The sequence below is a fragment of the Podarcis vaucheri genome (assembly GCF_965113315.1).
Source record: "Podarcis vaucheri genome assembly, chromosome: 13".
NCBI classification, from domain to species: domain Eukaryota; kingdom Metazoa; phylum Chordata; class Lepidosauria; order Squamata; family Lacertidae; genus Podarcis; species Podarcis vaucheri.
Window position 1 is genome coordinate 45,322,111 of NC_138751.1, and position 14,163 is coordinate 45,336,273.

At 46.2% G+C, this 14,163-nt stretch overlaps 1 protein-coding gene across 1 annotated transcript in view; it reads right to left on the reverse strand.

Annotated features, from left to right (window-relative positions):
- Nucleotides 1–14,163, reverse strand: part of PLCD3 (phospholipase C delta 3) — a 90,581-nt gene that overhangs the window by 33,607 nt on the left and 42,811 nt on the right. Inside the window, exons 3-5 of the mRNA XM_082194828.1 lie at nucleotides 9,766–9,994; nucleotides 5,658–5,787; nucleotides 1,781–2,006 (exon numbers count right to left, since the gene is read on the reverse strand). Coding sequence (XP_082050954.1) covers nucleotides 1,781–2,006; nucleotides 5,658–5,787; nucleotides 9,766–9,994 — 585 coding nt within the window. The remainder of the gene's footprint in view (nucleotides 1–1,780; nucleotides 2,007–5,657; nucleotides 5,788–9,765; nucleotides 9,995–14,163) is intronic.

A 14,163-nucleotide genomic window follows, 5' to 3' on the forward strand; every position in this document is an offset into this window, starting at 1 on the left:
CAAGGCTTTAGGGAAAATGTGGGTTTTGAGGAGGATTTTAAAGAAGAGAGGCATCTTGGGAGGCAATTCCTGGCACAAGGGTGATCAAGGAAAGGTAAAAGAAAAAAAGGTTGGATGGTTAAGTCCAGTCAAATGCGACTATGGAGTTCTGGCGCTCATTTTGCTTTCAGGCCGAGGGAGCAGGCGTTTGTCCACGGACAGCTTTCCGGGTCATGTGGCCAGCATGACTAAACCGCTTCTGGAGCAACAGGACACCATGACAGAAACCAGAGCGCACAAAAACACCGTTTACCTTCCTGCCGAAACGGTACCTATTTATCTACTTGCACTGGTGTGCTTTCGAACAGCTAGGTTGGCGGGAGCTGGGACAGAGCAACGGGACTCACCCCGTCACGGGAATTCGAACCACCGACCTTCTGATTGGCAAGCCCAAGAAGTTCAGTGGTTAAGACCACAGCGTCACCAGCGTTCCCGATCAAGGAACGATTACAACTGTTTAAGGAAGCAGGAGTCCTTGAGACAGCTATAGGAGAAGCTAGGATAGCTCAGTTGTTAATTACGAGACTCTTAATCTCAGGGTTGTGGGTTTGAGCCCTACATAGGGCAAAATGATTCGTGCATTGCAGGGGGTTGGATTAGATGACCCACAGGGTCCCTTCCAACTCTATAATTCTATGAAGCGAAGGCTCCAGGTAGGGAAGTGAGAAATAAGGAGAGGACAAGGCCACAGAGGGTTTAAAGGTGAGGTGAGAAACTTGTGCAGGATCTGGAAGCAGACACGAAGGCAGCGACAAACAAACTCATCTCCTCATCAGCACAAAGAAGCCTTCCCCTTTTCTGATCTTTCATATTTGTCAGAGCTGAAAATCCCTGTTCACAACAAGATATCGTGGAGAACTATAGAAGAATAGCCAATGCTCTTGAAAAGAGGCATGACTATTGTTCCTGGTTGTATACACTGAAATGTTTAGATGTTTCTTTGATCGTCCTTGAATCTTCCCACTCTTGCCATCCTCTCCTGCCACACCAGCGTGGTGAGACACACCCTTTGAAAACCACTGACCTAGGGTGTGGTTTTGCAAAGGGGGTAGAGAGGAAGGGCTGTGTTTTTGCAGAGAAGCAATGCGACTGAAAGGGACGCGGGTAGCACTGTGGGTTAAACCACAGAGCCCCAGGGCTTCCCAATCAGAAGGTCGGTGGTTCAAATCCCCGCGACGGGGTGAGCTCCCGTTGCTTAGTCCCTACTCCTGCCAACCTAGCAGTTCGAAAGCACCTCAAAGTGCAAGTAGATAAATAGGTACCACTCTGGTGGAAAGGTAAACGGCGTTTCCGTGCGCTGCTCTGGTTCACCAGAAGCGGCTTAGTCCTGCTGGCCACATGACCCAGAAGCTGTACGCCGGCTCCCTCGGCCAAGAAAGCGAGATGAGCGCTGCAACCCCAGAGTCGGCCACAACTGGACCTAATGGTGAGGGGTCCCTTTACCTTAATGCGACTGAGAATGGGAGGGTGAGGGGCAGGGGAGAGAAAATCAGAGATAAAACCAGATTGCTCTTATTTCTCCACAAAAATAACAATGTTCATGCAACCCATGAAAGTCTTCTCTTAGGTGAGACATCAGGCCCAAGAGAGATTTTTTTGGATTTCAGCTCCTTAACCTGCTTGTTCTTCCTGGATGTGCTTGCAATGCATCAACACAGCAAGGGCACTGAATTCATGACAATTATGACCATGCTAGAAAGTGTTCCATCATAACCTTGAGGTGTGCGTATTGGGTTCATACCTTTCTCGTTCAGCTCAAAAGTCTGGATGATTTCATGAGCCCGCTGCAAGCTGGCTTCCTCGCCCTGGTCGCGGAGAAATTCCTGCAGTTCCTCGGATGACAGCACGCGGTCCTCGCCCGAGTAACGGCGAAAGATCTCCTCCAGCTCAGGACGCGCCATCAGCCGCGTGCAGAACTCCTCAATCTCATATTCCTCCAAGCGATCGTTGTTTGATCTGTCACACTCCTAAGTGAAAGGGCGAAGGAGCAGTTAAGTAAGTTGCCATGGGTGGATGGATGAGCGGAAATAGCAACTGATAAGCTCGGGTGGAGACAGGGCTGTGTGTTGTTGGTTGTTTTTTTAAAGGAGGGGTGGAAGAAATAAATGGAAATTCTGCAAAGAGTACAAAATGTGTGAATCTGGATTTAGTGCACATACAGTGGTACCTTGGGTTAAGTACTTAATTTGTTCTGGAGGTCTGTTCTTAACCTGAAACTGTTCTTAACCTGAAGCACCACTTTAGCTAATGGGGCCTCCTGCTGCCGCTGCGCCGCCAGAACATGATTTCTGTTCTCATCCTGAAGCAAAGTTCTTAACCCGAGGTACTATTTCTGGGTTAGCAGAATCTGTAACCTGAAGCGTATGTAACCTGAAGCGTATGTAACCTGAGGCACCACTGTAATTTATTTTGGTGTTTCTAGGCACTGAAAGGAACAGCTACGAAAAGTACTTAGGTGGAATACGGTCACACCTTGGTCTTTGAACACCTTAGTTCTCAAACGTTTTGGTGCCCAAACGCCACAAACCCAGAAGTGAGTATTCCATTTTGCAAACATTTTTGGGAAGTCGAACATCCAATGCGGCTTCCAATTGAGTGCAGGAAGCTCCTGCAGCCAATCGGAAGCCGCACCTTGGTTTTCAAACGTTTTCGGAACCGACTTCCGGAACGGATTGCGTTTGAGAATCAAGGTACGACTGTACAACAGGCATTAGGATCCGGCGTTAAGGTGCCTGTTACCAGAAGCCAGATTATTATAGGCAACAATACAGGGGAAAGGACTATAAAAATGCAGAGGGAAGAGGCAGCCCCCGCTCTAGGGCTCTGGGAGAAGATAAGGCTGCAAAATTATTTTTATTTATTTATTTATATTATTTATTATTTATACCACACACACACCCCAATCTGGCTGAGTTTCCCCTGTCACTCTGGGCGGCTCCCAATCAAGTGTTAAAAACAGTACAGCATTAAATATTAAAAACTTCCCTGAACAGGGCTGCCTTCAGATGTCTTTTAAAGATAGGATAGCTGCTTATTTCCTTCACATTTGAAGGGAGGGTGTTCCACAGGGTGGGCGCCACTACCGAGAAAGACCTCTGTCTGGTTCCCTGTAACCTCACTTCTCGCACTGAGGGAACTGCCAGAAGGCCCTCGGCACTGGATCTCAGTGCTGAACAATTGGGGTGGAGACGCTCCTTCAGGTATACAGGACCGAGGCCGTTCAGGGCTTTAAAGGTCAGCACCGACACTTTGAATTGTGCTTGGAAACGTACTGAGAGCCAATGCAATTCTCTCAGGACTGGTGTTATGTGGTCCCGGCGGCCGCTCCCAGTCACCAGTCTAGCTGCCGCATTCTGGATTAACTGCAGTTTCCGGGTCACCTTCAAAGGTAGCCCCACGTAGAGCACAATGCAGTAGTCCAAGCAAAACCATCGTCAAGGGTGCTTAGAACAAACGGTTGTACTGAGGTCCCAGCAAGTGAGATAAGGCAGGCCAGAGAGCACATGCGCAAAAGGAGAGAGCCATTGTCTGATCTGACATCCTCCTTGCCCATCACAGCTCTACAAGTGACTACTGCAGTGCATTCTGTGCGGGACTGTCCTGGTTGACAAATGCCGCTTCCAACTAAAGTGAGGCGGTAGGAACGCATGCAACCAATAGGGAAGCAGCTATGCCGTCTTCCAGGTAGATTCCAGGCCCAGGTGCTGGTTCTGGCCCCCGAGACCTGACAAGGTTTGGGACCTGCATGGCTCAGGGAGCCCCTCTCCCTACTTGCTAAGGTTCAGGTTAGGAACAGCTGAGGGCTGGCTCCAAGTTGAGGACCAGAGTCTATTCTGGTGCCTCAGGCTCTGACTAGTTGAGCCTACTCTGCTCCCAGAAAGAGACAGCTGGCAGAGACAGCCTGGGGAAGAAGTAAAGGTAAAGGTAAAGGGACCCCTGACCATTAGGTCCAGTCGTGGACAACTCTGGGGTTGTGGCGCTCATCTCGCTTTACTGGCCGAAATGTGGCCAGCATGACTAAGCCGCTTCTGGCGAACCAGAGCAGCCCACAGAAACGCTGTTTACCTTCCCACTGGAGCAGTACCTATTTAGCTACAGTGGTACCTCGAGTTAAGAATTTAATTCGTTCCGGAGGTCCGTTCTTAACCTGAAACTGTTCTTAACCAGAAGCACCACTTTAGCTAATGGGGCCTCCCGCTGCTGCTGCGCCGCTGCTGCACGATTTCTGTTCTCATCCTGAAACAAAGTTCTTAACCTGAGGTACTATTTCTGGGTTAGCAGAGCCTGTAACCTGAAGCGTACCCAAGGTATCACTGTACTTGCACTTTGACATGCTTTCGAACTGCTAGGTTGGCAGGAGCAGGGACCGAGCAACGGGAGCTCACCCTGTCGCAGGGATTCGAACCGCCGACCTTCTGATCGGCCAGCCGGCCTGAGAAAGGATGAGGGCAAGACTCACACAGCAGATAATTCAACCCAAGGTGGCAGTTGCCATCTCCCCTGCTTTTCCTTCTTTCTCTTTCTTTCTTTCTTTCCAACGTCTACTCTTTTATTTTTCAATTATTTTATTTATCATTTTCAATTTTATACATTTCAATAATTTTACAATCATTTTAACATTTCAAAACTCGACTTCCTTCCCCCCCCTTTCTGCGGTTCCTTAAAATTATTTTTAATATTTTCTGTGTGTCCAAATTTGTTCATCTGCTTTAAATATATACTCTTATAAAACTGCAGGTTATTACAACAATCCTGCCAATGTTCTCATCTGGATAATCCCCTGCTTTCACTGTGTAATAATTTTAAAGTCTCTCCCCCGCCCTTTCTGCCTCACGCTGAGGAATGTGGTCCTTCCTCAGACTAAGCCGCCCCTGCCTTTCCACAGCAGCTAGAAATTATTTTCCTCGTCGCAAAGAAGGCCAGAGGAAACCCGAGAGACTGTTCCGGGAGGAAAGGCAGAAGTTCAAATATTGGCTCGAAAGAATCTGCCAAAACTTTGGCTGCAGGGCTCTCGTCTACCATTATTCTAAAAGCGCTGACATCTCATAAAGGCAAAACTGGCAGCGGGGGAGTTGGGAAAGCACAGAGTGTGTTTGCAAGAGAGACAGAGCAAAAAAAAAAAAAAAAAAAGATAAAGGACCACTGGACGGTTAAGTCCAGTCAAAGGCGACTATCGGTTTGCGGTGCTCATCTCGCTTTCTGGCCGAGGGAGCCGGCGGTTGTCCACATACAGCTTTCCGGGTTATGTGGCCAGCAGGACTAAACCGCTTCTGGTGCAACGGGACACCGTGACGGAAACCAGAGCGCATGGAAACACTGTTTACCTTCCCACCGGAGCGGTATCTATTTATCTACTTGCACTGGTGTGTTTTTGAACTGCTAGGTTGGCAGGAGCTGGGACAGAGTAATGGGAGCAAACCCCGTCTTGGGGATTTGAACCGCCGAACTTCCGATCAGCAAGCGCAAGAGGCTCAGTGGTTTAGACCACAGCGCCACCTGTGTCTCTTTACCTTAGAGACAGAGCACCCTTCATCTAACCAAGGAGGTGTGCAGCTACAGCCAAGCAGGTCCTGAAGTTGGAAGCAAGATGGCGTCTAGCGTACAAGGCCAGGAAGTACCTTGAAGAGCCTGTAGGCGTAGATGTCGTTCATGTCTATGTTTATCATCCGCAGCATGTTTTTGATTTCTTTGAAGCTCATCTTATTGTCTTTGTTCTTGTCAGCCTGGTGCAAGATGTCATGGATCCAAGTGGAACCTAATGTAAGGAAAGAACAAAAGGGACTGGGAGGTACCATCCCCGGGAACTAAGGTAACACGTCTACACCCAGGAAGAATTATTATGAGGGGAATTTTGAATTATTGCAGAATCAGAAACCCTTCAGCCTTAGACAAAAACAAATTTCCCTGGAGCTAAGCTGTTAGACAACTCAGAGCTAAGGTCTTACAAGGAGGCATTAGCTTTGGTAATGTTTTGGAAATGCTTCAATTAGAATGTCCAGACTATTATTCAGAACTCCAGTGGTACCTCAGAAGTCAAACGGTATCCGTTCCAGAAGTCTGTTTGACTTCCAAAACGTTTGGAAACCAAGGCATGGCTTCTGATTGGCTGCAGGAAGCTCCTGCAGCCAATCAGAAGCTACGGAAGCCCCATTAGACGTTCAGGTTCCAAAGAACATTCACAAACTAGAACAATCACTTCTGGGTTTGTGGCATTCAGGATCCAAAATGTTCAACTCGCAAGGTGTTCGAGATCCAAGGTACGACTGTCCTGGTCATTCATAAAGGAGAACAATATCCTAGCACATACATTTAGGAACTTAATTGGATTTGAGGTAAATACTAAAATTACTACCTCAGTCAGTGTTTTCCCACCATGAATGTTTTGGCTTCTGTTTGCATCTCACAGGGGTTCCATGAAATTTCACAACCTCCCACATCAAGCACTTCACTTTCAATGATTTCATTCATATATATATATATATATATATATATATGCTTTCGTAGATTTTCACGGGTACAGGAATGCAGGTTTTGGTGTCTTCGGGTGTCTTCCCGTGTAAGAGTCGGGGTGTCTGTGCGACGTTTCGACGAGGTCTCACTCGTCATCTTCAGGCTGGTGCTTTCGGCTTCTTGTTACTGGAACAGAGCAGAGTCTGGTGTTTGAGTTCCTATAAATACTGTTGAGGGGTGTGGTGTATAGCCTCCAACGTTCTGGGCAGAGAGGAAGTTCCTAGATTAGTGTGCCTTTTCTTCTTTTGTTCCTTAATTACTTGAGGGATATCTTGGGTGATTTCATGAGTGATATTCTGAATACCACTGGGTGGGTCATTAAGTGTAGATTAGTTGCTAAAGCTTTCGTGTCTTGACCTCTTGAGCTTGTGAAGAGTTTTTCTGAGAAGATGGCTGTGCTGCATTTAGTTGTGCTCTGGCTTGGCTTCGTGTATAGGGGCGAGCTGTGGTTTTGTGCCTTGTGCCAGCCAGATCTGTGTAGGGATTGCAGGGGGGTGCAGCATCCGGAGGTGCCACTATAGTTTGGCTACTGGATGGAGTCTGTAATATGTCTGTGGAGAGGGTCTGGGTTTGGGTCTGGTGTGGTTGATTGGTGACGGCGTTCTGTGTGCCTCTGGTTCTGGTGTCGGTTTTTGTGGGGAGGGCTAATTTCCAGATGTCTGGCAGGCGGGACGTGTCGTCACGCTTGTTCATGTTGTGAGGGTGTTTCTCTATCTCGATGGCTTCCATGATTATTCTCTTGTGGTGATGTTCCATGTTAAAGAGCAATTTGGAATCTGCAAAATTAATTTCGTGTCCTGTTTCTTTCATGTGTTGGAAAAGAGAGGAAGTTTTTTCTTCTTTTTTGACGGCATTCTTGTGTTCTGCGATACGTGCATTTATTCGTCTGTTTGTTTGTCCAATGTACGTGGCTGGGCAGACTTTGCAGGGTATTTCATAGACCCCTTGGTTTTCCAGCTGGATTTTGTCTTTTGGGTTTCTGAGGATATTGGCTATTTTTTGGTTGGTGCAGAAGGCTGTTTTGATATTGTGTTTATGGAGGATTTTGCTGATTTTGTCTGTAGTGCCCTTGATATAAGGAAGGAGGGCCATGCCATTGTTTTCTTCTGTGTCTTGGTTTTTGGGGGGTGTTTCTTTTTGGATTAGCTTCGTAACCCTGTTTTTCTGGTATCCATTGGCGATTAACACATTTGAGAGATTCTGTAACTCAGTTGTCAAGTGGTCTTTGTCAGCCAGGCGTTTGGTTCTGGAGATGAGAGTCTTGGCTACGGAGTTTATTTGTGCAGGGTGGTGGTGTGATTGTGCATGTAAGTAGCGGTTGGTGTGTGTTTTTTTCCGGTAGATAGTGTGTCCTAGGGAGCCATCAGGTTTTTTGTAGATTAGGACGTCAAGAAAGGGGAGTTGGTTGTTGTCTTCTATTTCCATAGTGAATTGTATTTTGGGGTGTAGGCTGTTGAGATGTGTGAGGAAGCTATCTAGTTTTTCTTTCCCGTGTGGCCAAATTACAAAGGTGTCGTCAACATATCTGAGCCAAAGTTTGGAAAAAAACACACACCAACCGGAAAAAAACACACACCAACCGCTACTTACATGCACAATCACACCACCACCCTGCACAAACACCAGACGGGTGTTTTATTGTGGTATTCTGCAACCATGTCCTGGGCACAATAATAATACATTAATGGGTGGATTTATTCTGCTTTAGTTTGCTCTGTGATGCTTCCCTAACGCTACCACAAGATTGCTGTCCAGAAGCGCTAAAGCTGAACTAAAAAGTGGGACAAAAATAAACCAGTCACGGGACCTCAGCAGGAAGTTACGGGATGTTCATCGACTGGGAATGAAGCAGTGTTACTACCCCAGAACCTGTGCAGCCTCAAACAGTATCAAAAGTGGGATGTGTGTGACTGCCCCAATAGCATCATGAGCACAAATCATCATGAATGTGCAACAAGAAGGGCAGCTTGACGGGGCTTTAGTAAGGGGATTTTTGAAAACTTTGCTTGAGGGGAGCAAGGAGAGGGGATTAGGGTTCTGCAGGCTAACGCAAAGTATGACAGGGATTCCTCAGACAAAAAAGAACTGAAAACAACTACTGTAAACGTTCATGTTCTTATTTTCACCAAGGAAGTTAAAAGTAGTGGAATTTCAAGTTCAGAGAGAGAGATCTGAATTTTTCTCCATTAGTATACAGTGGTACCTCGGTTCTCAAACGACTCTGTTGTCGGAACCCAAACACCAAAAACCCAGAAGTAAATGCTTCTGTTTTCGAATGCGCCTTGGAAGTCAAACGGCTTCGTGTTTTTTGATTTTCGCAAATGCATTTGCAGCCAGCCCTTTGCGCCTCGGTTCTCGAACGTTTCGGAAGTCGAAAAGTCTTCTGGAACGGATTACCGTATTTTTCGCTCTATAGGATGCACTTTCCCCCTCCAAAAATTAAAGGCGGGGGGGGGATAAGATTTTTTTTCTTGATTCCCCCCCCCCTAAAAACTAGGTGCGCCCTATGGTCCGGAGCGCCTAATGGAGCGAAAAATACGGTATGTTCAAGAATCAAGGTACCACTGTACCTCCAATACACTACCAGCTCACAGATTTAAACAAGCTCTGATCTCACCTTCTAGGAACCTTCTCCAAATGCGGTTCCACAAACCATTTAAAGCCTTGTTGTCTGGGCTTTGTCGCTAAAGCTCTTTCCTGTACCAAAAGCTGCAGGCCAGCCCTTCTTTGTGGCAGACTGAGGCAACTGCCTCAGGCGGCCAAAATAAGGTGTCAATGAAACAGCAGCAAATCTTTAAGTTACAGTGGTGCCCCGCAAGACGAATGCCTCGCAAGACAGAAAACTCGCTAGACAAAAGAGTTTTCCGTTTTGGAGGTGCTTCACAAAACGAATTTCCTATGGGCTTGCTTCGCAAGACGACAATGTCTTGAGAGTTCCTGCGGGTTTTTTCCCCTTCCCTCCCCCTTTTTCTAAGCCGCTAAGCTGCTTATGAGCTGATCCGATCAGCAGATAAGCCTCTAAAAGCCTCTAAAAGCCGCTAATAGCGCTAATCCGTCAATGGGCTTGCTCCGCAAGACGAAAAAACCGCTAGACAAAGAGAATCACAGAACGGATTCTTTTCGTCTTGCGAGGCACCACTGTATTTGATTTATGTTTCCTGGCGCCTAAGGACTGACACAACCGCTGCGCTCAAGCGGCTTGAACAGAAAGGATATTGTTCGAGCTTCTCTCGCTGGCTCATGGCTTCACCTCTGGCCATCAGTTTTGTGAGCCCTCGCACCCATCGCTGAGCATCGTCCACACTCCGGGCAGCTAGGTCCAGGTTTTTCCGCTTGCCCCTGAAGACAATGGTGAAGCATTGCTGCTCAGGGAAAGAGCCGCCGAATTTCCGAAGCCCCTCCGACTGATAACCTTCTCGCACGCTTTCGATGTGTAGGATGGAGACTGGAAGACAAGACAGGGATGCAGGACTGCATACAGAAATCAGGGACAGAACAAGATCCCATGCTTCAGGCTTGATCACTTTGGTGCACGCAGCAAGGCTGTTGGTTTAACGTTAACAATCCAGTTCCGATCGCCAAACTCAAGTCTTAGCAACATCACTGGGGCTTTTAAAAGGCTGCAGCTTAGGGCCACATTGCCACTGTTTGGGGGCAGGATTTGATCACATACTGGCAAATTAGAGGTGATTAGGAAGCACTGTGCAAGAAACCTGCTTCTTCAAAAGCAGGGTGGATAAAAAAAATCAATGTTTGGTTTTTTTAAAAAAATCAACAAAATCAGATTTTTAAAATTTAAATTACATTTTTAAAGCAAAATGCTTTCGGATGAAAAATCTTTCTAAATATAATTTTCTGTTTAAGTTACATTGTAAACCAAAGGCTTTTAATCAGGAAATAAGGATTTGTTTTAAGTTTTTCATGTTTGCCAAAACTCAAGTCTGAGTTTTGTTTTTTAATTGTTTAACCACTTCAGTTAACAAACATGGATACATATGCTATAATGCTATTGTTTTAGTTAAATAAATTGTTTAGTTATTAAGGAAATGATTATTTTTCTCCTTCGAATAAAGTACAGCAGAAAAGCTAAGTATAAACAGTTAACTTACTAAACCTCAAAATAATTTCACAATTATGTCTATGTATTTCTAATAGTACAACCAAATCAGTAATTTCTGATATACTGTAACTGTAAAAACTACTCTGAAAATTTATTATTCCAAAAATGAAACCTTCATCTGGTTGTAAATATTAAGATTAAAATCAAGTCTTACCAACTAGTGATTTAAATCAATTTGATTTAAATCAAATTAACCCTGTTCAAAAGATTAGCCTTTTTGCAATAAGGAAAATGCACTGTAAAGTACAGGACAGCACTTGCTTTGACACAACATCATCTAGCCTCCTTGCACACAATTCAGGCAAATGCTCAATAAAACAGGTAGTCTGAAACACTCTCAGTCAGAATTATATTATGATTATTAATTACCCATGTTTCATCCAAAGGGCCAAGGGCTTTATTAGGACTCAACCAAGCTAAAACCTGCTCTTTAATGCTCTTGGCAATCCACAAAATTTTTTTAAAAATCCAAATTGCCTTTTCATAGATCACAGAATTGTAGTGTTGGAAGGGACCCTAAGGGACATCTAGTCCAGCCCCCTGCAATGCAGAAATATGCAGCTGTTCCATACGGGGATCCCATATGTATGTCCCATACAGAATCCGTTCCGGAAGGCCCGTTCGGCTTCCAAAACGTTCGGAAACCAAAGCATGGCTTCCGATTGGCTGCAGGAATCTGCCGCAGCCAATCAGAAGCCCCGTTGGATGTTCGGCTTCCGAAAATAGTTCGCAAACCGGAACACTCACTCCCCCGGTTTGCCACATTCAGGAGCCAAAAGTTCAGGGACTATAAGCTGTTCGACTTCCAAGGTACGACTGTACTGGGATACATCTCACTCATTTTAAAAGCAGCTCCTCCCTCTGCCCTCTGACCAAGTGACACGGCGAGAGTGGGGAGGGCTCCCATTGCACGTGCCTGCACACACTTACAAAATCATACACGGAAACCCTCAAAGCAAGTTGCTAAACGACATTTTACAGTACTCGTTTGTCCGCAAATTCTTCTTGCACCAACCCATCCCAAAACAAGCTTTCAAATTAAATTCTGTTCCCTACTCTATTGTCTCTGGGGGTTGTGTGGGGTGGACAACAAAGGAAAACCAACCGACCCACACCTTCCCTTGCACCACACCCTGACTTAAGTGTTAATGAGCCATAAGTAACTGAAAGTTGAAGTTGGGTTCAAGGAGCAAGTATTTCCTGCTTCGGGCGAGGCACTAGGTTCAAACCTTGCCTCTGCCATACTCAAGCTGAGCTTAGGGCTTGGTCACAGTTATTTTTAATGCCGTTCTTTCCAGAGACACACACACACAGCCCTGGAGGGTTGGCCAAAGGTGAACACAGCTCTGGGGCCAAAAACGACGTTAAAGTACATTTTCAAAATTAGCAACAAAAAGACACTCCAAACCCAGTACAGTGGTACCTCAGGTTACATACGCTTCAGGTTACACCCAGAAATAGTGCTTCAGGTAAAGAACTTTGCTTCAGGATGAGAACAGAAATTGTGCTGCAGTGGCGCGGCGGCAGCAGGAGGCCCCATTAGCTAAAGTGGTGCTTCAGGTTAAGAACAGTTTCAGGTTAAGAACGGACTTCCGGAACGAATTAAGTACTTAACCTGAGGTACCACTGTACAAATTTGTGGGAGCAGGACTGCATATCTTGTCATCAGTGACGTCACCAGCACCATCCAATAGGTGCCTGCATCAGTTGCATTTCAAACCACTCAGAAATCTGAGGACCGAACGAGAGACGCCATCCGTGAAACAGGAAATCGGGCGAATGGCTCTTAAAAGGTAAATGGCAGGTGCTGTGTGGGATGGGGCGCTTGCTCCGGATCGGGACCTCGGCAAGGGAAAGCGGCTGTGATCCTTTCCTCTCCACTGTGCCACAGATTGGGACTCTTGCACCTGCTATCTGTATAGCAACGAAGCCCTTCTCCCAACATCAGATCCTTCTATACTTATTTGTTCAGTGCATAGAACATAACCAGCCTCTATGTCATCCCTGAAACTGATACCCTTTCTTTGAAAATGCTGTTTAGCTGTTGCAAACATTGTGCTGTTTCCTGTTATTCTCTTCCATTCTTTCTCTGAGTCTTGTTATCTTTCTCTCTCTCTCTCTCTCTTCCCCACCCTGACATCCAGTAACATAACATTTCCCTGTGTTTTGTTTTCACCTCGCTCCACCCGGACACAAGGTAGTGTGCTCCCCTCAGTGCAGCCATGTTGCTCTATACAATCTAAGTTAAACTTCCCAGGGGAAAAAAATCCAATTACAGTGGTACCTCAGGTTAAGTACTTAATTCGTTCCGGAGGTCCATTCTTAACCTGAAACTGTTCTTAACCTGAAGCACCACTTTAGCTAATGGGGCCCTCCTGCTTCCGCCGCGCCGCCGGAGCACTATTTCTGTTCTCATCCTGAAGCAAAGTTCTTAACCTGAAGCACTATTTCTGGGTTAGCAGAGTCTGTAACCTGAAGCGTATGTAACCTGAAGCATATGTAACCTGAGGTACCACTGTATTCATTCATTTATTTATTTTTAAAACCCACATCCTATGGCGGAACGTAAGGGCCGTGGTTGTTGTACATTACAAAACCATTTGGGAGTCGAGGAGGAAAAAAGGAATACCAGCCCTCCATGCATTTAGTTCTTGTCGGCCTGGATGCTACCACGCGGCTTAAGGAATTCACCTTTTGAACCTCTGCAACCTCCCCTTCACTGATGCCAATAACTAATCTCTGGCAAAAGTGGCACAAAATGCTGCGTCTCTCAAGCCTTTCAGAGTTCCATACAGGATTCATATCCGACTTATAAACTAAACAGAAATCCGAAGCCCTGGTGATGGACAGGCAGAGAGGGGCACAGCATAAAACACTTGCACAAGATGATCTGATGCCAATTTCGTTTTTAATCGTTTTAATCCCAGGCGAGACAAAAAGTCTAGCAAGCTGTTCCCACTTGCAGAGAAAAGATAACAGGGGAATCAAAGCAGGCGCAGGGCTGTAGCTCAGCAACAGAACATCTGCCTTGTGTGTAAAGAATCCCAGGTTCAAACCCTATAAAAGGTAAAGGTAAAGGACCCCTGGATGGTTAAGTCCAGTCAAAGGCGACTATGGGGTTGCGGCGCTCATCTCGCTTTCAGGCCAAGGAAGCCAGCGTTTGCCCACAGACAGCTTTACGGGTCATGTGGCCAGCACGACTAAACTGCTTCTGGCACAACGGGACATCATGAGGAGTGCCAAAGCGCATGGAAACGCCGTTTACCGCTGCATTGGTATCTATTTATCTACTTGCACTGGTGAGCTTTCGAACTGCTAGGTGGCCAAGAGCTGGGACAGAGCAACAGCAGCTCACCCCATCACAGGGATTCGAACCGCCAACCTTCTGATCGGCAAGCCCAAGAGGCTCAGTGGTCTAGACCGCAGCACCACCTTACAGACCTTCTTGGGTGTTCAGATCAGCAGAGAAGACCCTCTTAGTAGTTCTACTTCCT